We start from the raw sequence: 21,510 nt of genomic DNA on the forward strand, positions 1-21,510 counted from the left end.
CGAAGCGCTGCGCCATTGGTCGCCCGGGCGCACGTGACGCGGTGCACGAGAGAGGTCGCAGCCGCGGCGCCGCCGCCACCCGCCGCTGGGGGCGCTGAGAGCAGGCGGCGCCGCCCCCGGCCCGCCCTGGCCCCGCCCGGCCTGGCCCGGCCCGCCCTGGCCTGGCCTGGCCTGGCCCCGCCCGGCCTGGCCCGCCCCGCCCCGCCCCGCCCGGCGCTCGCTGGCCGCCATGCCGCGGTACTGCGCCGCCACCCGCTGCAAGAACCGCGGCGGCCAGAGCTCCAAGGACCAGCGCAAGCTCAGCTTCTACCCGTGAGTGGCCGCGGAGCGGGGCAGGGTCTGGGTGAGCGCTGCCCGTGGGGGTGGTAGTGAGCCCCACCGCGGAAGGAAATGGCCGAAAGAGTCAACGCCGCGGGTCCACTACGCTGGTGGTGGCCTTGGAACCCCGCCCGGTCCCGGGAGGCTGGAGGGAAACAACCTGACCCTGGGCGAAGGGAAGGTGTAGGGAGTAAAGAGTGGACAGCTGGGACGTAATCACACTCACCGTCCCTCGCACAAGACGAGGGAACTTGGGGAGGCGGCGGTGATACGGCAGCGGCTAAGGACTCTGGAGTGGGTGCGGAGGGTCCTTGAAGTGAAGAGCAAGGAGATTCGACTAAAAACTAAAATTTGCACTTCTAACTCTGTTTCGCTCCTCCCCCCGTGGAAGCGATGTTCCAGCAGGGCAGGCAGTAGTGGAAGTGGCTTAATGGTGAAGTGTCTTGTGTGTGGCAGTTCACATGTCAGGAGAAGGGCCCGGAAGAGTTAGCAAGTAAGCATATAATAATTCCTTAAAATTAAACTTTCCCACTAGAATTATTGCCTTACCTGCGCTGTGAATTAGAGGCATTGCTGGTTGTTTGGAAGCAGCTGAGTTAGCTGGAACTTGGCTACCTCGGTTGCCAAAAACCAGTTTATGGTGGCTGCATCGTACTGTCCGGACACTGCACGGACCTGTCGCCATCCCAGACCTGCAGTAACCCTGCACTGTTGTGGTTACCTGGCTATCGCTTCCCGGGATGGTGAGTTATAAACAGTATTTCACAATCCTGAGAGAAGCACAGTGCAGGTAACTAAATGTGTTTGTGTGCAATGAAAGTATGGAACTGTTTGTCAACAGAAGCAACTTAAGAAAAACGTGAAAAATAAATTTCACAATTGGACTCAAAATCTGTTTTAGTAAAATTTGTACCTCAGACTAAGTTTTCTGTCAGTTTCTGATTAGTCATAGTTATTCCAAGATCAGGAAGGCTATGTGGAAAGACTTAAAGGAAGACTGCTTTGAAAGAAATTTTATTTTAGATGGGAGGAAACCTTATTACCCTGGCACATTTTTAGTGTGGAATACATCATAAAACAATCATGAAAATAATTGCTTTTCCTTCATGCTTTAGAGAGCGTGTCACATGGATAATCAAAACAAGTTTGAGCACTGAGACATGTTTATATTCAAATATATGGCATCAGTACGGAGCTGATTGCCAAAACTTAGCTGTTTTATCTAGCCTTGGGCTTGTGCTGCATTCCGAGTTTCATGCACGTAGAAGGGGTGCTGAGATTTGATTTATAGATTTCTCTTGCCTGATATATTATCATTATCAGTGACTACTACTGACATGAACTGTAAGTTTTATTCCCTTGCCTCTTACCGCCACTGAAGAAGTCCTGCTTGCTCTGTGGTTGAGGTCTGAGCCCCTTCCAAACCTTTTGTCACCTAATCTCAGCTGGCCTAACTGCCCTTCTTTGTTTTATTTCTTCACTTCTCTGACTTGTGTTGTGATGACAGCTGCTGAATAAGTTTTGTCCTCTTCCTCTTTACATTTCCCCATTTTTTGTGTCTTGTTTACATCAGAGAACAGATTCTGTTGATTAGTGAGGGAGTGTTGAAGCATGAGCGGGTTTTAGCAAAGTTGCCTTTAAGCTAAAATAATAACTTGCACTATCAGATGATTACTATTTTTATTACAGATTATTCTATTTTCCATCTGAAGCTGGTTGACTCTAGGTAGAGCAGTGGGTCCTGTGTTGTGAGGGTAACTACAGTGGGAGCAAGTGTCCTCAAGACCTTCTTGGAGAGGGTGTGATTGGCCACATGACCTTCAATAAAAAGAAGCCATCGTCTTCCTGAGAGACTTTTCTGGACCTCTGGAGTAACACCCAGGCTAAGCAGTGTTACAGAGGAGCATGTTCTGGCATACATGCGATGCTGCCACTGGGTGTACATGATCTAAGCAGACAGGATTTGAAAAGCCTGAACCTCTAACTTGTTCCTCAGAGGTTATTGTGTTCTTACCAGCATTATTCCTTGCATTCCAGCAGATAAGCAGAGCTGGATGCATCAAAAGCTTGCTCTGTTTCCTTGGTAATTTGAAGACCTGTGGCAACAAATTCAAAAGATTGGGGAAGGGGTAAAGACTTGCAGCTTTATGCTGTGAATTTCAGCTGTCTTTCTCTCAAAATCACCTGAGTTCACAGTTTTGGAACACACGGCCTGTGTAAGAGTCATTGCTATGAGTAGCTTTTGGAGGAAACCTGCAACTTCAGGGATTTGAGGGTGGGATCACAAAAGCAGAGATTTTTCTTTTGTAATTATTATTGCTCATGATTCTCAAAAATACTGTTTTCTGAACAGCAGTCACTTTACAGTGCTCAGAATTCAACTTGTGGTTTATGTACAATATGTGATTATATGCTAGAGTTAAAATAAAATTTATATGCACCAGAGAAATATAGAAGCACATTTCAAATACCCTGATACTGTGAGAGACAAGAGTGATCTGAATGTTCGTGTTCCTGCTACCATCACCTCTTGACAGTGCATGCATCATAATAAGCCTTTAATTCCCTTTAATTTGTGTATTGCAGTTCATTAAGTAAATTACATATCTTCACACACTTTCGTTTTAATTTGTTTCTCTTTCTGATGTAATTTCTCTGACCATTTGCATGTATTTTTAAAGTCAGTTCTTTTTTCTATAAAGGTGTATACTTGTCACTTTCCTTTTCAGGTAGGTTAGATGATTGAAAAGTTAATTCTAAATTATAAAATATAATGCGAGCTCAACGCTGTGAGAAGGTTTAATTGCTGAAGCACAAAATATAGAAATGCTTCGAATCTGCATGCATTTACTCTTTCAATAAAATTTAAATCCTGTATTGAAAATATTCGTATTGCCAAATTATCTGATAATCCAGAGAGAGACATGTATTAGGAAGTACTCTGTTAAACAGAAAATACTAGTTTTGTCTAGAAAGACATATAAGCCCTAGAAATACTATTAATAAAATGAGGACTAGTCTTAACTTTCTTTAAATTGTATCTCAGTATTTCATCTCCCCTCAGCGGAGCTGCTCTCTGACCAAGTGTAGTAGGATCGAACCTTTCAAAACATCTTGGCCATGGATTCTGAAACCCTTGACGAGCAGAAATCAGAAATTCTGCTTCTGAACTCCAGAGCAAATTCTCATCTAGAAATAATTTGGACAGTGATTGGATTAACATGTATATGACATCCAGATTAGCATTTAATACTTAAATTTTTTTTTAAAGTATTATTTTAATCTTTTCTAAATAAAGGCTACCTTCTAAGTAACAATGAGATATTCTTATTTAAAACAAAGAAATACAACAATAACGGGTTTTTTGTATATTTTCTTGTCTGTCTTTTCAACTGCTTTAAAAAGATTTCCACTTCACGATAAAGAGAGGCTTGAGAAATGGTTGCGGAATATGAAGCGAGATTCCTGGACTCCAAGTAAGCACCAGCTCCTCTGCAGTGACCATTTCACCCCCGATTCCCTGGATGTGCGATGGGGCATACGGTACTTGAAAAATACTGCTGTGCCAACGATTTTCTCTTCCCCAGATGATGAGGTAATTTGTCTTCTTTTTGTTTTGTTTTGTTTTGTTTTGTTTTGTAGTATGAAGCTAAACAGCTATTGACGTAATGCAGATTTTTCTAATCTGTCAGATAATTATTTGTAAAAAAAAAAAATATAATTCCTGTCCATCAAAACAGTTTGTCAGCAGGACTGACACAAAACAGGTATGTGATTACATAATGTAAAGGAAGAACAACTTTCCCAATTTTAAGTGGAGGTTCAATATCTTTCTTTAACTGGAAGTTATAGAAGCATTTACTATAGAAAATGTTAAATTTCATATGAGAATATTATGATTCTAAGCTTTTTTAAATGCAATTTCTCTTAATATTTTAATGTTGTTTTAAAGTCTTTTATTAATTGTACAGAAATACTGACTTTGGAATGTATTAGTTTCAGTCCCTAACCTTTAACTCAGGACTGTAGGCTGCCAAAGACAGCCTATAACAGATTATGCTATTGATTACATAAAAATACTGTGCTACACAGGCACCTAATCTTGGTCAAACGTAGGCTAATTCTCTTCTAGCATGTATTTGTCTTCCACTGGATAATCACACTGGAGGTGGGAGGAATGGAAGGACTGATGTAAGGATAAATAGGGGAAACTGAAATATATGGGCAATTAATTTTACAAAATAATTTATTTTTAGTCATGAAGTACTCTGTCTTCTTGGACATCTGCAACTGCTGTCTAGACTCTTTTGACTCTGTGGAGTGAAAAGTAATCTTGATCAATCTTTCAAATACGAAAGCAGAAAATCTTGCAAGCTGTAGCAGGGATAATTTAGCAAGAAATATCTTTCCTTTAACCACCCGTCCCTGCCCTGGTTCTAGAGATCCCTCACATTCCTGTGCTGCTGTTGTAACAGGGACCTGTAAATTTGGAACTGGACTTTGCTGTTCCATGTTTCTATGCAGTTACAGATAAGCTGGGTATTTTGACCCCGAAGAAAAGTTGTCTTTTACCCACCTCTTCATTCTCTTAATTTGCATGTGACAATAGACCAGTCAGAGTACACTTGCAAAGGTGGACAGTAGAATTACTAAGGTAACAAACTTTTTATGCAGTTGTATTGCCAAGAACGTATCAATGGCTTCTCTAAATTATTTTGGCATCAGCAATATGTATCTGAGAAATCCCAGATGGATTTATCCAGTTTGGATTTCTATGCTTACTTTTAGTACATCCATCATTTTCCTGCTGTCAAAAGAAAAGAGATGCCAGTGCTTTGTATCTGTGCCATTGTGAACTTGCTTTCCTGTGGTCTCACTTCTGGCTCTGGCATTACTTTCTTCTCACTGCGCTTTTCTAAACATCAAATCATATGCTTTTAGTGACAACCTCAGCAAATCAACAATACCTTTTGACTTGACCTCTGGTTCTCTACTTGCTCGAAACCTTAACTTTCTACATAGACTGAATATTCAGAAAGATATGGAAAAGAGTTGTTACTTCGAGGAAGAATTTTGGGGAAGAATTTCTGATTAGTGTGTTTCTGACTAAATGTGGAGGAACAAGAAGCTGAGGCCCCAAACTGCCTTTGGAAACCGAGAGCAAAGAATTGCAGTATTTGCATATTGCTCACCACCACCTTGCTTTATGTATTACTGAGCAAGTGAAGGATGTCCTCCCAGAAAAACTTAATGATTCTTCATAAAGCATTTCATTCTGTTTCTTCTTCTAAATAAAGAATGTTCGTGGCTCAAGAGCAATGGTAGCTGCCAGCATTTCATTATGAGTAACCATTCTACATTAGCTTGCAAGGTTTTTATTTGAAGATTGACCTACAAGTGGGAGGGCAGGAAATGATAGAATTTCCAATAGAAATAAGTTTTCCTTCAAGCAACTATCTTGAGACTAGTTTTGGTGCATTTCCTTCAACTTTAATGGCAGCTCTGCAAGGTGAGGATATGGGGAGCATTTGCGTAATATATTTTATGAGAGGTTTGTCTAGTTAAAATACATAGTCTGAGAAAGTCTTCTTCAGGTGTGGATAGAACAAAGAAAGGAAAATGCTTCATTTTCACAAAATCCCAAAGATTGACGTGATGTTAAGTATTGTCTTTGAAAAAGTAAAGGTAACCAAATGAATGCTATTTCTGTATAAATTTTCCGGGCCTTTTGAGATTGAAGTTTCATATAAAACTGAATCACAAAGTTTAATGTATTAGGATACTTCCGATTACATACATACTTTTAGGAACATACACTTTGAAATTATCTTCTGTGTATCTCTGAAATATCCTCTGTATTTCTGGTTTGTTTTTTTTTTCTTTTTCCTCTTTTCCTGTTTTTTTTGCTGGTTTGGGTTTTTGAGTTTTATTGTTAGTTGGTTGGTTGGTTGGTTTGGTAGGGGTTTTTACCTGGCCCATATTTAATTAGCAACGTTTAAATTGCTTATTTTTCTGTTTCTTTGTTCTGTATGGTTTGTTATTTTTTTTTAGTTCCCAGGCTAAACATGTGCACAGTTTACATGTACATGAGTACAAATTCTTCAGATTTTCATAATCAGATCTACTAGAAAAAATAAGACACCCACTATTTTTGTATTTTTGTTTCACTGACTGACATACCTAAAACTTATTTGTATATTGATCTTAAATGTAATCATGTGATGTAGTTTATGTGAAGGAAGGGAAAATAAAGTGGCTATAAAAGGATAAGCTTCAAATTGTCTCTCTTTCATTATCAACTTCTGTTTAAAGTCCTGTTAACGTATTTTTCTGCTAAGATTTCTATCTATGAAAGAAAAGTACTCAATTTTTATAAATTGTCAAGTTTAGTTGGCAGAATTGAATTGCTGGTTTACAATCACCTTTAATGCAAGAATCTTGTACTGTGTACATCTAATATATTTAATACAATGTTTTAGATGGTAATAGAAGGTGCTAGCTTTGTGTAACTACTTTTCTTCAACTGCATATAAAATTACTGTATCTTGTGTAAAACAATCCCAATTCCCTAAAGTTGGAAAAAAACCCACAATAAAACAAATAAAAAACGCCAAACACAATGAGAAAAAAAAGCAAAACTAAAAAACTGAACATTCTTGCTGCTTTTAGTGCTTTAAAATAGTATTTTAGCATTTAGGACCTGAAGCAAAGTTGTGGAAGATACTTACATGAATTCTTGGGCTTCTGATACAATTTTTAGGCAGTGCTCATCTAAGTTAGTCCTTTTGCAATATCATGCTATGAAAATATCATGCAGATAAAAATCTTAATAAATCTTTACAAACTAGCACAGAAATGAAATTTGCCTATTTTTTTTATGCTCAGTGATTTTCTTGTTAAAAGGTGGTGATTTTGGGTTTTCTTTTCTCCTCCAGGAAAAAGATTCTTCTCAGAACAGTCCACAACAGGTACAGAAAGAAAGCAAGGAAGAAACAAATGTTGTGTCAGAGAAAGCATCTGTACCACTTGAACCTTGTACACCAAAGAAAAATTCTGTAATTGCACAAAATGTAGACAAAAAAGCAGAAGTGGTTTGTTCAACTGCACTGAGTAAACCTTTACAAATTCAAGACCTGCAGCTTCCAAATGAAGGTGGCTTTCTGGCAGACAGTGTCATTCTTGATAGTTTATCTACACAGTACATACATCAGCCTAATCCTGTTTTAATGACAGCAGCAGTCCAGGGCATGGAAGCTACCAGTGTTCATACTTCTGTAGAGGATTCAGGAGGTTGTAAAGCTACAGTCCTGCAATTTACAGACCCTGACTACTTGAATTCGTCTCTGAAACTGGACAGTGCTTTAGGGTTGGTTACTGACTATGCAGTTGAAAATTCTGTCCCTCACGTGGTCTGTTCTAGTGAAGTGCAGACAAGTGAAGATGCAGTTTTACTGAGTACAGTCACACAAACTATTGAACAGTTCACTGGAAGTGAAGAGTCTGTCATTGCTATTATTATGCCAGCTGAGAATCCAGAAGAGCCTGAAAGAGTAAATAGTTCTTTGCTGCCTGTTAATGAAGAGTTTCTTGACATAGAGGAGACAGAAGTGATTGAATATGACAGAAATGAAATACTGCAGACTGAGCATTCATACTGCAGACAAGACATAGACAGAGATCATCTTTGGCAAAATATTTCAAAACTCCACTCTAAGATAACTTTACTTGAAATGCAGGAGGTAAAAACTTTGGGGAGACTCAGGTCCTTGGAAGCTCTTATTAGGCAATTGAAGCAAGAAAACCTGCTTTCTGAAGAAAAGCTGAAGATGGTAGAAAACTACTTTACAACACTCGAAGTGACTATGATACAGTAAAGGCTTTCAACTGATGGTTCTAGAATATCTTTTTAGTGTCTTTGACTGTACTTCTGGACAAATTAACTTTTTTTTCCTATTGTGTTTTAAATATCTAATGGAAACTGTGTGAATAGCAAATATTCTTTAAAGTGTTGCACCAACCAAAGCTAAGTGGTAGAATGTTGTCTGTAAAACATGACTGGCAAGAAATATTAAAAAAAAAAACAAAACACTGAATTGGGCGAAGTTTTCTTAGGTCTGTGAATCAAGTCAGTAAAAGATAATTTAACCCTTTCTTAGCTGCAGGCTTCTTTTAAACTCACAGTGCCTGGGTTTGGGACAGCAGTGGAATGGACAGAATAAGCATATAGGATAAACAATTATACATATATATATATGCATTGTCCAGTGAGGCCAAAATTGCTCTTTAGTTTTCTGTTCATCTAACATTTCTTTTGATAGTTTTTTTGTACACTTTGACCTTATTAAAACTGTTTTTGCATAAAAGGTGTTTTCTTTCATTTGTTTCTGGAAACAAAAATTCTCATACATATATTGTTCCAGTGGACAGGCCCATCTCATTTTTAATTTTTTTTGTTCTGATTCAGCTTAAGTGGAAAGCAGTCATAGATGTTTTTCTAGTTAGTAAAGGGGAAAGCTCTATTTAGTAGAGTGCTGTCTGCATTGATCTTCTTACAGCCTACAGTTGGGTAATGCATATACCCTTAATAATACACTGAAGAAAACAATGTTCGGCAGAGCAGGTTGCTAGTGAAAGTAGCAGAATTTTACTTTGCAAGAAACAGAATTACAGAACTAAAAAATTACTCTACTTATTTTATTAACTATTTCTAGTGCATGGGTTATCACTGTAGTAAATAGATACTATCATTAATTTCGAGGAAAATTGATTTGCTGAAATAGTTTCTACTTACTCTGTCAGTATGCCAGATTTGGATCTAATTTGCTGTATGCTGTAGTGAAAAAGTCCTAGATTGTCTGGTCCCTAGACATCACAGCTGTGGGAGGTGATCCTTGTTAGATCCCTTCCAGCTGAACTCTTCTAGTATATAATATTTTATCACCATTAGATTGCTTGAGAATGTGTTTTTCTTTATTCAAAATTGTGTCATTCCCACTGCCACAAGTTCAGTCTAGGACTGGAGCAAATGGCTTCCTTTTCAGTGTTATTTATATTCTCTTTTACACACTTCCTAAACTTATGGTAATCTTTTCATAAGGAATTGAGGATCAGTTCACACTAGCTACAAAGCTGGCCTCCAACTAGATAATAAGTTGCAAACAAATTTCAAAGCTTTTGAGACTTGGAATATCTCAAAGTGTAGAAGTTGGGCTGCTAAAGCACAGTGCTATAGGAGGTTGGTCTGTGTTAGTAACCACTGGATTAGGCTTGCTTTGTCCTTCAACTCTTTAACTGCTTTCAGACTTTAAGCACAGGTTGTGCTTGGTAAAATTGCTAAAGGACATAAAGGCCACTTACAATATGGTGAGTTATTTGCCATGTCTCTGACCTGCTCATTTTGCTCTCCCTGGGACAAAAGAACATTTTTGTTCTGCCTTGTGTGCTATAAAATCACAAGGGGTGTCTTGTGTACTGTAGAAACATTGCTGCCATATCTGATCCTGTCTTGGGAACATTGTACAGGAGCCTCTCTGAACTGTACATTTTGTAATGTTTTGCAAAGCAAGAGATCTTTCAAAGGGATTTACAAAATGTTACATGAAATTTCTAAATGATTTGGCAATTTTAGAAGTTTCATGAATGTACCACAAGTCCTCTGCTAATGCTGTATATTTTATGACTGGCAACCCATTTCAGCCCACTGTAGTTCTTGAATGGCAGTGAGAGTTTAGACATGGCAAAAGAGTTGCAATCCCATAAGCTGTTATTTCAGCAAAGCTCTAGTTCCCCCCCCCCCCCAAAATCTGTGACATTGCTGATATATTTTTGCTTTTACTAAGAGCTTACAGTATTAAAATTGAGAACATTGTTTGTGGCATAGATTTCTTTAAACATGGGGGAAGACTCAAAATGCTCAGTTTTCCTTTCTTTTATGAGTTTCCTGGGACTTAACAGTGGGTTGACTTTGGCTGGATGCCAGATGCCCACCAAGCTGTTCTATCTCTCCTCTTCCAGCTTGACAGGGGAGAGAAAAAAAGATGGAAAACAGCTCACAGGTTGAGATAAGGCAGTTTACTAAAGCAAAAGCAAAAGTTTGCGCGTACACAAAGAAAAATAAGGGTTAACTCTCCGTTTTTGTAATGACATTCAGCCACTTCCCACGAAGCAGCACTTCAGCATGCATCATGGCTGCTCTAAAAGGCAAATATTGTAAATAACCAATTCCCCACCTTCTTCTTCCTTTCCTTACCTTCTTTATGTGAGCTGACACCACATGATACGGAATATCCCTTGGGAGTACTTGGGTCAGCTGCCCTGGTTGTGTTCCCTCCTGGGATCTTGCCCTCCCCTGGCCAGGAATTTAGGGAGACAGCACTGATGCTGAGCTCTGCTCAGCTGCAGCTAAACACCAGTGTGTTATCAGCAGCTTTCCAGCTTCCAGTGCACACACAGCAGCATGAGGGCTGCTCTGGGGAAATGAACTTCATCTCAGTCCCACATTACAACAGAAAAACTCTAACCCTACATGCTTCTCTCCTGATCTACAAATTTCTCTTCAGAGTATATTTTGGACCAATGGGCCCAGGGTGGACATATTAATTTAAAAATATTTAGCATTGTAGTTGGCTGTTGCTGCTGACAGGAAGATAAGTCTGGGTCCTTTGCTTCAGTTATATACTAACCCCGAATTACGTGGGCTAATTATTACTAGTAAGGAGAAAAAGCATGTAGAGAATCAACAAACCCCTCTGAATTAGGTGCTACATGTGCAGTGCAATTTCAGTGTTTCCTAGTCATAAAGTGCAGCCCTGTACACATATAATTTTATTTCACTAAGCTTTATGGACAATTGTGCTATATATTATTCCTTAAGATCCAGTGGAAATTGCTTCTGTACAGTTGCAGCACTGCATCCAAGTAGTGCACTGAATCATCATCATTCCTTTTGTAATGTCTCAGGCTTATTATCCACTGGCTGCTGTAGGAATTTGGCATTTGCTTTCTCCTGGGTCTTTATTTAACTTCCACCAGTTTTATTAAATTTACCTACAAGCAGTGGCATTCCATCTGGAATAACCTGGTGCCCATTTCCCATGATTTTCCATCTTCTGAATTTATTACTCTTATTCTGCAAAATTTCTCTCTCATTCTGGGTGCAGGGACAGCTACAGAAGATTTTTTATTCCTCTCTAACAACTGTCCAGAGTTTCTCTTTTGTGCTTTCTTGCATCAGTGGTGCAAATATTGACTGCACTCTTGCATACATTACAAGTATTCCTTAGAAGTCTGTCTAGATCTCTCATTCAATGTCTGATTTTTTTTCTTTCTTTTTACCACAGTGAATCTGTAATTATTCCACTTAAACCATTTGCCACTTTCTGACTGAAGTGGAGAATGAATTCAATTTTTTGCTTTGCTTTCATATATAGATTTTGCTTTCCCTGTTAAACTGTCTTTATAGTCAACCCACAAATTCCCTCACTTTCACTCTACTGATTCTCTCTCCCCATCCTACCAGGAAGAGTGTGCAAATGGCAGCATGAGGCTTGCTTAGTTTCTGACTGAGGTTTAACCATGACACACACTTTGTTCCTGATTGCCTTATGCACAACTCAGTGCCGCTCTCCCTGGATAATGCCATTGAACTGCAGGTTAATGTCATACACGCAAATCCACATCCTGTGCTTCAGCCTGTGTCCAGCGCTGCCTCAGCAAAGCACTAGGACAGCCTAGCCCAGCCTTTCCTTGTCACAGAGAAATGGTCTAACACCCAGAGACCCCATCACACACCCAGGGACCCCATTACACACCCAGGGACCCCATGAAATACCCAGAGACCCCATCACACACCCATGGACCCCATCACATACCCAGGGACCCCATGAAATACCCAGAGATCCCATCACACACCCAGGGACCCCATCACACACCCAGGGACCGCATTACACACCCAGAGCCCCCATCACACACCCAGGGATCCTATCACACACCCAGAGACCCCATCACACACCCAGAGACCCCATTACACACCCAGGGACCCCATCACATCACCAGAGCCCCCATCACACACCCAAGGACCCCATCACATCACCAGGCCAGGGCTCATGCTGGCAGGGTTGTCTGCACCCTGTGGACTCCTGCAGCCATAATTACTTAATTGCTTCAATGGCAGTGGTAAGGGATTGCTTGGCAGAATGTGTTATTTCTAAACCCACTGGAAAAGTGCTGAAATTCTTCTGCTCTTAGACTTTTTTAAGTCTTTAAGACTTTAAAGTCTGACTCTTAATGACAGTAGGGCAATGAGATCCAGAGCCTGCTTTTGTGAGAGATTGCAGCTGCACAGTAATAGTGACCACAAGAGACCCACCTCCTTTCTGGGCAACCCAGGAGACACTGTGAGCAGCAGAATGAATTTTTTAACCACCAAAGCAGAACCAGAAAAATTCCACATCCAACCTTGAGGAAAGGCATAAGACATAGGTGAATGACTTGGTTCCTTTCCATAAATTCCACAAGCAGGAAGCCTCTTGCTGCGTTATAAGGCTGGACCAGAAACAGCACCTGCACACTGGGGCCTTGTGAGATGCTCAGGGAAGTAGGAGGAAGGAATGGGCCTTGGCATTGGCACTGGCAAAAATGCTCTTTTGTGGGGCATCTCTGCACCAAGGCAGCACCAGTTGTAGGTGCTGTCCCCCTCGTTGCGTTCCCAATGCCAGGCACAGCTCAAAGCTGCAGGGAAAAACCAAGTAATGCACTGGAAGTCATGAATTGCCAGCACCAAGGCAAGAGGGGAGAGAAACAGAAAAGGGGAAAGGGCAAATGATATGCTCATTAATTACTTACAAATGAACTTAGGCTTAGACAAAAAAAAAAATCCTTTGTTCATTTGAGACAATTTTCTGGCTTACTAACATGAGCTAATTTAAATTTCTGCAACCTCAAGTGGATCTCAGTAAATGATTTAGAATTTTATTCCTACTTACAAAAAAAATCACTGCTCTATTTTCTCCTTTACTGGAACCAGTGTAATAGATTTCTAATTTACCAGACCATTTACTGCTGCCAAGACATGAGTTTCAGCCAAAATATTTTCCACAAAGAAAACAGTAAGAGTAAAGCATCTAAACAGACGTATTCCAGTAAACATATCTCTTGGCATTATTAAATATTATGGGGTATATTGCAAAAAGTCTATCACTGTTTAAATACCTACTTTTCCTGTAAAGGATTGACGTTTCTGAGAGCACAAAAGCAAATTAGAAGCCTTTTTTATAGCCATACAAAAAGGTTAAACCGTAGAGATGCTTATGGAATGTATGTACATTTCTATATAAAAGTAGTATATATTGCATATAACTAAAGCAGCAGTGCTCCCTGTAAACAGCAGGTGGTGCTACTGGATCACGCTGTAGAAGTGAAATAAAGAAGCATTTTATTTTTATTATGTTGTTGATTAAACATATGCAAACAGATTAACTATGCGGGGTTTGGGGGATTTTTTCCCTTATTTCAGATGTATCTTTAAATTTCAAATGTATCTTTAATACGGAAGGGTAGTGTATGAACAAAACAGTGTAACATTCTCTTCAATGTTACAGAAATAAAGCCTCACACAAGATGAAACTCATTTAAATTCTGAACATAAAACATCAAATTCGAGAGCCTTCTGCTCAAATGAATGGCAAAAAGAAATGTATTCACTATCCTTGCGTGGAGCATGATTGCATTCCTCATTTGTTGAAATGGGTCAGTGATTACTGTTTGAATTCCATAAACAGTTTAGCATTGCTTATTTGCATATTAATCAGGATAATAGTGTGAGTGTTTAATCACACCATTCATCAGAGGTGTCTGCTTTGCTGCTCAAATACTGTAGCCGTGCTTTTGGGACTGGGAAGATGTGTGCACAACAGCTTATGTGCAGCATCATCCCCTCTAAATTTTGCTGAGAATATACAATTTGAGATGATCAGAACTGGGGAGTGTTGCTCGTACACATTCAAGCAAGTTTCTTCTTCCTTTTTTTCAGTGTTACTTTCAAAATGTTAAGAGGTATTTGGGCATTACAGTAAAGGTTAGAAGTCCACATGTGATTTTCTGAACGAAAGAAACAGGCAGCAGCAGTGGAACTGCTGCAGTGGTAACCACTGGTTCAGAGGCAAAAATGGTCCTCAGGGCTGGTGGGGCCCCGTGTTGAAGTTTCTCTGAGTCCTCAGCAAGTTGTGGTCAGCCCCTCCACCACAGCCTCCCCAAAGAAATGTCTCCACCATGAGGTGCACCACAATTAAGTGATACTTGATATGAAGAAAAATTAAGTAAGTAAATGTCTTTTATCTACTGAATATAGCCAAGGGACGTTCTAGACAGATATTTCATATTTAGGTATATATATAAATACCTAATATATTATAAATACCTAAGTTCCCTAATATAGATCTCACCTTTTCCAAATGTAAGTCACTTTTAGTTCTCAGACAGGGACTAGTTAGAAAGACTAAAGTCTAACATGAAGGAGTTGGGACAACAGCCCTTCAAAATTTTGCCTCAAGTTTCCTGTACAGCCAGTGGCTGATGAAGATCTTTGAAAATTCTAGAAGGGATTTTGCTCAGAGATTTCATTTGTATAGATACAATCCCTTTTTTTTCCTTAAGATTTTGAAAGACACCTCTATCTCTGCAAGAAATTTGTACGAAAGTAGGAAAACTGAGTCACCAGGTGCCTGCCTTAGTCACGGTATATCAAAGGCACAAGTCTTGGTGCTGCAAAACATCCTCACAAGGTGCACATCAGCTACAGGAACTCTGTGCTCCTTAATTAGCATCATGTAAAGCTGGCTCTAGCTGGAGGGTAGTTAGAGAGTGTCCTTTTTTTTGGCTGGACTAGAGTTAATATTCCTCTCAGTAGGTAGTATAGTGCTGTTGTTTTTTGGATTCATCATGAGAATAATGTTGATAAATCAGTGATATTTTAATTGTGAAGGAGCGCTTACCCTGAGTCAAGGACTTTTCAGTTTCCCATGCTCTGCTAGGGAGGAACTGCACAAGAAGCTGAGAGGGGACAGGGCCAGGACAGCTGATTCAAACTGGCCAAAGGGATATGCCATGCCATGGAACATCATGCCCAGTTTATAAACTGAGGGAGGCTGGCCAGGAGCTCAGATCAGTGCTCAGTGAAGGGCTGGACATCAGTCAGCAGGAGGTGAGCACTTGGTTTGCACATCTCTTGCCTTTCTAGGGGTTTATTTCTCTCTCTCTCTCTTTTTTTTTTTTAATTTTAAGTTTCCATTTTAATACTATTATTATTTTTTTTATATATTATATTTTATTTCAAATATTAAAATGCTCTTATCTCAACCCACAGATTTTACCTTTTCTTTTTTCCTTCTTATCTCTCCCATCCTGCAGGGAGCCAAGGGAGTGAGTGAGCAGCTTCATGGTACTTAGCTGCTGGCTGGGGTTAAGCCATGGCATGGAGTGACAGCCCCATATTGCCTCAGTGCCAACTGACAGACTGAATACTCTCACAGCACCGATTTAACCTCCCCAGGGCTGGCTCCAGCAGACTCACAGGCTGTTTGCAGGAAATGGTGAATGTTCTGCTGCCTCCAGATAAGGACGAGTACAACAGCAGGCTCGCTTTTCAAGCCAGAGCCCCAACCAACATCTGTGGGAAGGCACCCACACCTCCCGGCAGGGCAGCAGCCCTTTCTCTGAGGCTCAGGTGTCTGTGTAGTCCCTTAAGAAGTGGGGGGACTCTCTCCCAATGAGCTCAACTTCTCACCTGCTACAGAAACACTGCGTTTTCCCACTGTGAGGAAAGCACACATTCAAGATTTGGCTGGCTCAGAGGACATCTGCTTTGACCTGAATCATAGCTCAGACCTCCAGCAGGGATTTGACAAAGAAGCAAAACCTGGAGTGATGCTGGTTTACATTCTTTTATTTCCTCCCCCTTACTGTAATGAAAGAGGAAACAATAATCCAAAGCTCTGAGATTTACTGGGATAGGAAATCCTGCAAGGAAAAAAAATACTGATAATGAGCACAAAACTACATTTCATTTATTAACATTATTAGAAGCAATAAAAAAATCCCAATTAGATTTTTACTTAAAAATGTATTAGACACTGACACTTATCTGGGACTTGCTACAGAAACATGAGCTCAGCCACAGTTTCGCTTGAGATGACTAATTTCACAGCTTTTAAACATATAAATCACCATAATGATATCACAGTCATAAGTCTAAACGAAGTTTTATTTTACATCTTTCACGTCAAAACCATAAATTTTCTTCTTCACGTATCCATTTTGTGAGATTTCAGTAATTTCAATTTTTTTATTCTGTATTTAATATCTGAAATGAATTTACATCTTTATCAATGGGGTTTGGTGTGCACTGAAGGATTGCAGATATTCTTTGTGTACCTTTACTTGTTGTTTTTGTTCACCTTTTACACTGATCTCATTTCAGGACTTCAAGAACACAACACCCTATTGCAAAATCTCTCATCAGGCTGCCAGGAGCCTGCTGCTTGTGACGGGCGTTGCTTACAGCCTACATCTCTGTCTCACCACAAGCTCACACGTTAAATTTGTGGGGTGTAGATTTGCCCATAGCTCATTGCACTAAATCTTCAGCTTCCTTTGACTGCACCCTGGCTGGTAAGGTCAATTATCTTCCACCAGCCAATGTAAATATGTTAGGTGTTTTCTTTTTCAATGAGTAGGATAGCTTTCTAACCTACTTTATTCAAAATTAACTCTCCATTATGTCTGAAAGGATTTTGCTTATAATAATCTGTCACTGTGGGGGTCTGCAGCTCCAGCTCACTCATGGCTGATAGCAGATAATATATGGAAATGGAAGAAAAATGGCAAACAATACAATACTAAAACACAGCTATGGATCTTTTCTAATTATTTGATCTGTTTCTTCAATGAGTAAAGATTTTAAAAATTTGCCATCAACAGCTGCATAGATAATATAAAAGCAGAAATCACTGAACTAATCCCCAGCATGAGAGACATAAAAGATGGAAAGCTTTTGGGTGTCACTGTTACAACTGCCTGTTCTAAACACCTGCAGGTTTTTTAAATTTTGTAGTTACTCACCACAGGAAAATAAAATCAGACAGTTAAAGAAATATTTTAAGTCTCTCAAATTATGTTTTAGCTAGCGAAAAATTTTGCTTTGGGTTTTAAATAAGTATCCTTAAGAACAATTGAAAGTATGAGCTTGTAACATGATTTAAATGGAGGTGAAGTGATGCTGTGAGTGTCATGCATTGATATAAACACAACACTGAAGTGAATGTAACTGATATAGAGGCAAATGACTTTTACTCTATCATGCACCCATGCACATCCCAAAACTCTAGAGATACTGTACTTGCTTTAAAAAGCAAAAAGATATTTTAATAATGTTGCCAAAACAAGACACACTTCCATTTTCTCCCTCTAAGCATGAAAACCAGCACATTCTTGGTTCTCGACATTTATTGTAAATATGCATTTTATTGTTTATACAGCAGGTTTTTAACAATACAACAAGAAGTAGTAACGAAATGTTATATGACAGAATAATATGTTCTGCCTTTAATTCAGGACAGTCTCTAAAACTGAAGTATTTGACATCAGTATTTTACATTTGACAGGAACAATAACCTTCTGGGAAATACCCCTTACTGCTTTCTAATGAGCTTATTTATGGAGTTTGAAACAGAAACAAGTTATCTTTCTGAAGAGCTGTAACTGGGAATGAACAATTTTAAATTAATGCTGACGCCTACACAACAGCCATGTTTCTGCAGTTCTCCAGAGAAAATGCAGAAGCAAATAACATTTCAGAGCTGCAGGAACATTAAAAATATTAAATGACTGTTCATTTTGATTTTCTTCCTGAAATGTTTATAATTTTCAAGGGATATGAGTAAGGCCATAAACAAAAGTAGAGTCATGAATTTTAAAAATTTAAATCAACCCTGATATTCTTTGTTCTCCACACAGACCATTTCCTGTCCATTACAACAAAAGTTCATTTCTGTTATGAAAGAAATTCCCTGAGCCAGGCTCAGCCAGGCAGCTCTGTGTTAGATCCCACAAACAATGTGAAAACTCACCAGGGACCTAGTCAGATGTAAGATACTTATCACTGAAGTTCCTAATGTATGGCCCTCTAACAGGTCCTTTATGCAAAACAAAGATTACAAATTTCCACTGCATTTTTCCCCAACTCCCTTTCTCAGGACAAGGTGTAGGTAATTCCAAACATATAGCTTTTCATATTGCTGCACTTTCCTCAAGTATTTATATTCCTTAAGAAGAAGCTAAAGACTAAGCTTTTTCAAGGTATGTAGGTGTTACACATCAGGCTGCCTTTACAAATCATGCCACTAATGTTTTTTATTCTCTGCAGATCCAAGACGCTTGGCCAGAGGCAGGAAGGGGTGTGCCAAGGCTGGCAGTCTGTGCCAGTGGCCTGGAGCCACAACACACACCCCAGGCACACCTCTTCCTCACAGCCAGCCCCTCAAAGGGACAGCAGCAGCTGCTAAGAGGAGGTGACACGATTTATACAGACTCAGGTATGGGAAGATGCTAAAAGAGAGCAGATACCTTTGTCACCTGACATGGGATAATAACAAAGCACTCGAGCACCATACTCCTTAAATGTATGTAGACCTGAAATAACAAAAGACCTCGCCTCAACATAGTAAATGCTTCCTCTGAGAAATGCTACTCCTTCTTCTCCCTCAAATATATCAGAGCCTGAACAAAATGAAATTCACTGTGAAGTCCCAGAGCTGCCTCCCAGCCAGCTGTGATCCCTTCTTGTTGCAAAGGGCTTCAGAGCAACCCTAATGAAGGACAAATATTTGCTCTCTGTTGAGTCTAGTGTCAATTTGATGTTGAAAAAAGTCACTGTAAGGTAGCTCCCAAAGGAAGAAATGCAAACCTTCCCTTCCAGAGTGAAAATATTTGAGTAATTTGAAATATGAAACTAGTGACCTAGTGACAAACACCATAAGAAAAATGCAGCTCTATAAGAACAGGAGTCCTGGCAAAGATGACCCACGTCTTGTACCATTTGCAAGCTACAGTATTCCTTTATTGCCAACTGCTTACTTTTAGAGCAGCTTACCAAATCACACATACAACTTCGCACTTCATCTTCATTCAAAACTCCTAAGTGGTCAATATTGTTCTTCTAAATGTGATCATCAGTAATAAATATTCAGATGGTTTAATTCCATGAATATCATGTTTCTGTTTTAATATTTGATGGAAAGGGAAACAATGCTCTTAAAACTGATGAAAAGCTTTGTAACGGAAAACATTGGTTTTAGATTTGAGCCAAAACACTAATATGAAAAATATATGAGAAGAGGAACGAACTCATGATCCTGAAGGGACTATGAAACATGCTATAAAAATACTTTTAAAGGGTTTGAGAGAGAGTGAGGGCCAAACTAATACAAAATGTCAAGCTTTGACCCACATTCCATCTCCCATGACCCATCACAACTGCAATATGACTGCCTGCTGGCTGAATTTCCATTGCTATTATGAAGGGAACATGGCTCAGGGGTGCTGGACCCTGAAAACACACTCAGATCTGAATCACCCAGTTCTGAATCTAATAGAAGAATTCAACTGAAAAGTAAAAGAAAGATGATTTTACCATCCCTACTGTATAGATCTAGAACCAGACTGGGACGTGAATGGCCTTGGGAAAGCTGAGAAAAGACTCTACATTTTCCAAACTCTAGACCTAGTTATGTATCCACACACAAATTGCAAAACCACAAAATCCCAGAAATGTGGGTGCTGGCAGGGCTCTGGAGGTCACTTACTGTGGTTCCCTCTCACAACAGCCCTTCCCCTCCCAGCACTCAAGCCCTGATGCAATGGGATTCTCCAAGCTGGGCAGCTCCCTGCCAGGAGCAGGGAGAGGACAAGGGTCACAATTTTAAATTGTGAGTAATTAAAATTAAAAGTAATTTTAAATTAGTGTTGTGAAAATTTGTCATCAAGGGGAAAAAAAAAGATGGAACAAGAATGACAATGATTCCCATCTATGTACCAGCTGTACTCTGAGGCTGCAAAAATGCCATTTTGATTTTAAGATTGCATGCAGAGCTCTGCTTCTGCTGAATGAGCAGTCATAATAATACAAAATATCAGAATTAATGGAGACAATGCACCTTCTGCAGTTAGGGGAAAAGGCAAAGATAAAATGTACTCTATTCTTTGATATAGCTTCTCAGAATTACAGCAACTATTTTGGTGCTAACAGTTTATTTTTGCTAACACAGAGATATTTCATAATATTTTTGCAATTCCTTTGTCATTCTTCCCATTGCCATATTTAGCAAGAAACAGTAGGTGAAAGGCTGGAAAGCAAGGGAGCAGCAAAGCCTCTTTCAGACTTTGAAATTACAATGGCATTGGAGACATCCCAGCATGATTAGGGGAAATCCAGGAACATCCATTTGAATCAGTGGCAGTGGAACAGCATAATCCTTGCACACTAAGCCCTGCTTTGTTTTCAGATTGTGCTGCTGATCCTAATGAGAAATATCAATGGCAGAGTAAAAAGGGGCCTGGATATCAGTTTATATTCTTTGAAATAAAACAGGGTCATTCCTGTATCTGATCACATCCCCCCAGGGCTGCCAGTTGCCCCTAAACTCTGCTTTTATTGGCCAGTATCTGAAATCAGTCTCAGAAGTCAATCACCAAAATTGTCACCAGTCATTTATATCTGTATACATGCATATATATATATTTCTGTACAGGTTTAAGTTTGTTTCCTTACAGATAAAAACACCAAGAAACATAAAACCAGAAAGCCAACCTGCGAGTACCATTTTACAGGCCTTATTATAGATTTTGACATACTCCTGTGATTTGAGACAGACTCAGCATATTCTGATTAAAAGTGTGAAAACATGTTCTCAGGGAAGAAAAAAGTGTCAGATCCTTTCCCCAGGGAAGCTGAACTAATTGGCACACTGTTTGCCCAGGAATGACTGAAAAGTAACAGAGAACTTAAATGATGAAGTAACATCTTGTGATTGATAAATCCTCTTATTTCCCATATGCCATTCCAGTTATTTCACTGGGTCACACCCTCACAACTGTTAATAACTTTGAGCACTTGATTCTAAAGGAAACCTCTGCTTTTAG

At 39.6% G+C, this 21,510-nt stretch overlaps 1 protein-coding gene across 2 annotated transcripts; it reads left to right on the forward strand.

The window, feature by feature from the left end:
* The first annotated feature begins 204 nt into the window (after positions 1-204).
* On the forward strand, positions 205-8,681 carry THAP5 (THAP domain containing 5). 2 transcript variants are annotated; one of them, XM_014871169.2, is made up of 3 exons: positions 205-312; positions 3,724-3,913; positions 7,254-8,681. In XM_014871169.2, the coding sequence occupies exons 1-3, from the start codon at positions 230-232 to the stop codon at positions 8,190-8,192; spliced, it is 1,212 nt and encodes a 403-aa protein (XP_014726655.2). In that variant the 5' UTR covers positions 205-229; the 3' UTR covers positions 8,193-8,681. The 2 variants fall into 2 exon arrangements, with proteins under 2 accessions (XP_014726655.2, XP_088021620.1); XM_088165494.1 differs by having other exon boundaries at positions 210-811.
* The last annotated feature ends 12,829 nt before the right edge of the window (positions 8,682-21,510 follow it).

Source organism: Sturnus vulgaris, chromosome 5, assembly GCF_052056855.1.
Source record: "Sturnus vulgaris isolate bStuVul1 chromosome 5, bStuVul1.hap1, whole genome shotgun sequence".
Classification (NCBI taxonomy): Eukaryota; Metazoa; Chordata; class Aves; order Passeriformes; family Sturnidae; genus Sturnus; species Sturnus vulgaris.

Coding starts and splice junctions, on each gene's coding strand:
- THAP5 (XM_014871169.2), top strand. CDS start 230: ATGCCGCGGTACTGCGCCGCCACCCGCTGCAAGAACCGCGGCGGCCAG. Junction 313..3,723: donor CGCAAGCTCAGCTTCTACCC/GTGAGTGGCCGC, acceptor TGCTTTAAAAAG/ATTTCCACTTCACGATAAAG. Junction 3,914..7,253: donor TCTCTTCCCCAGATGATGAG/GTAATTTGTCTT, acceptor TTTCTCCTCCAG/GAAAAAGATTCTTCTCAGAA.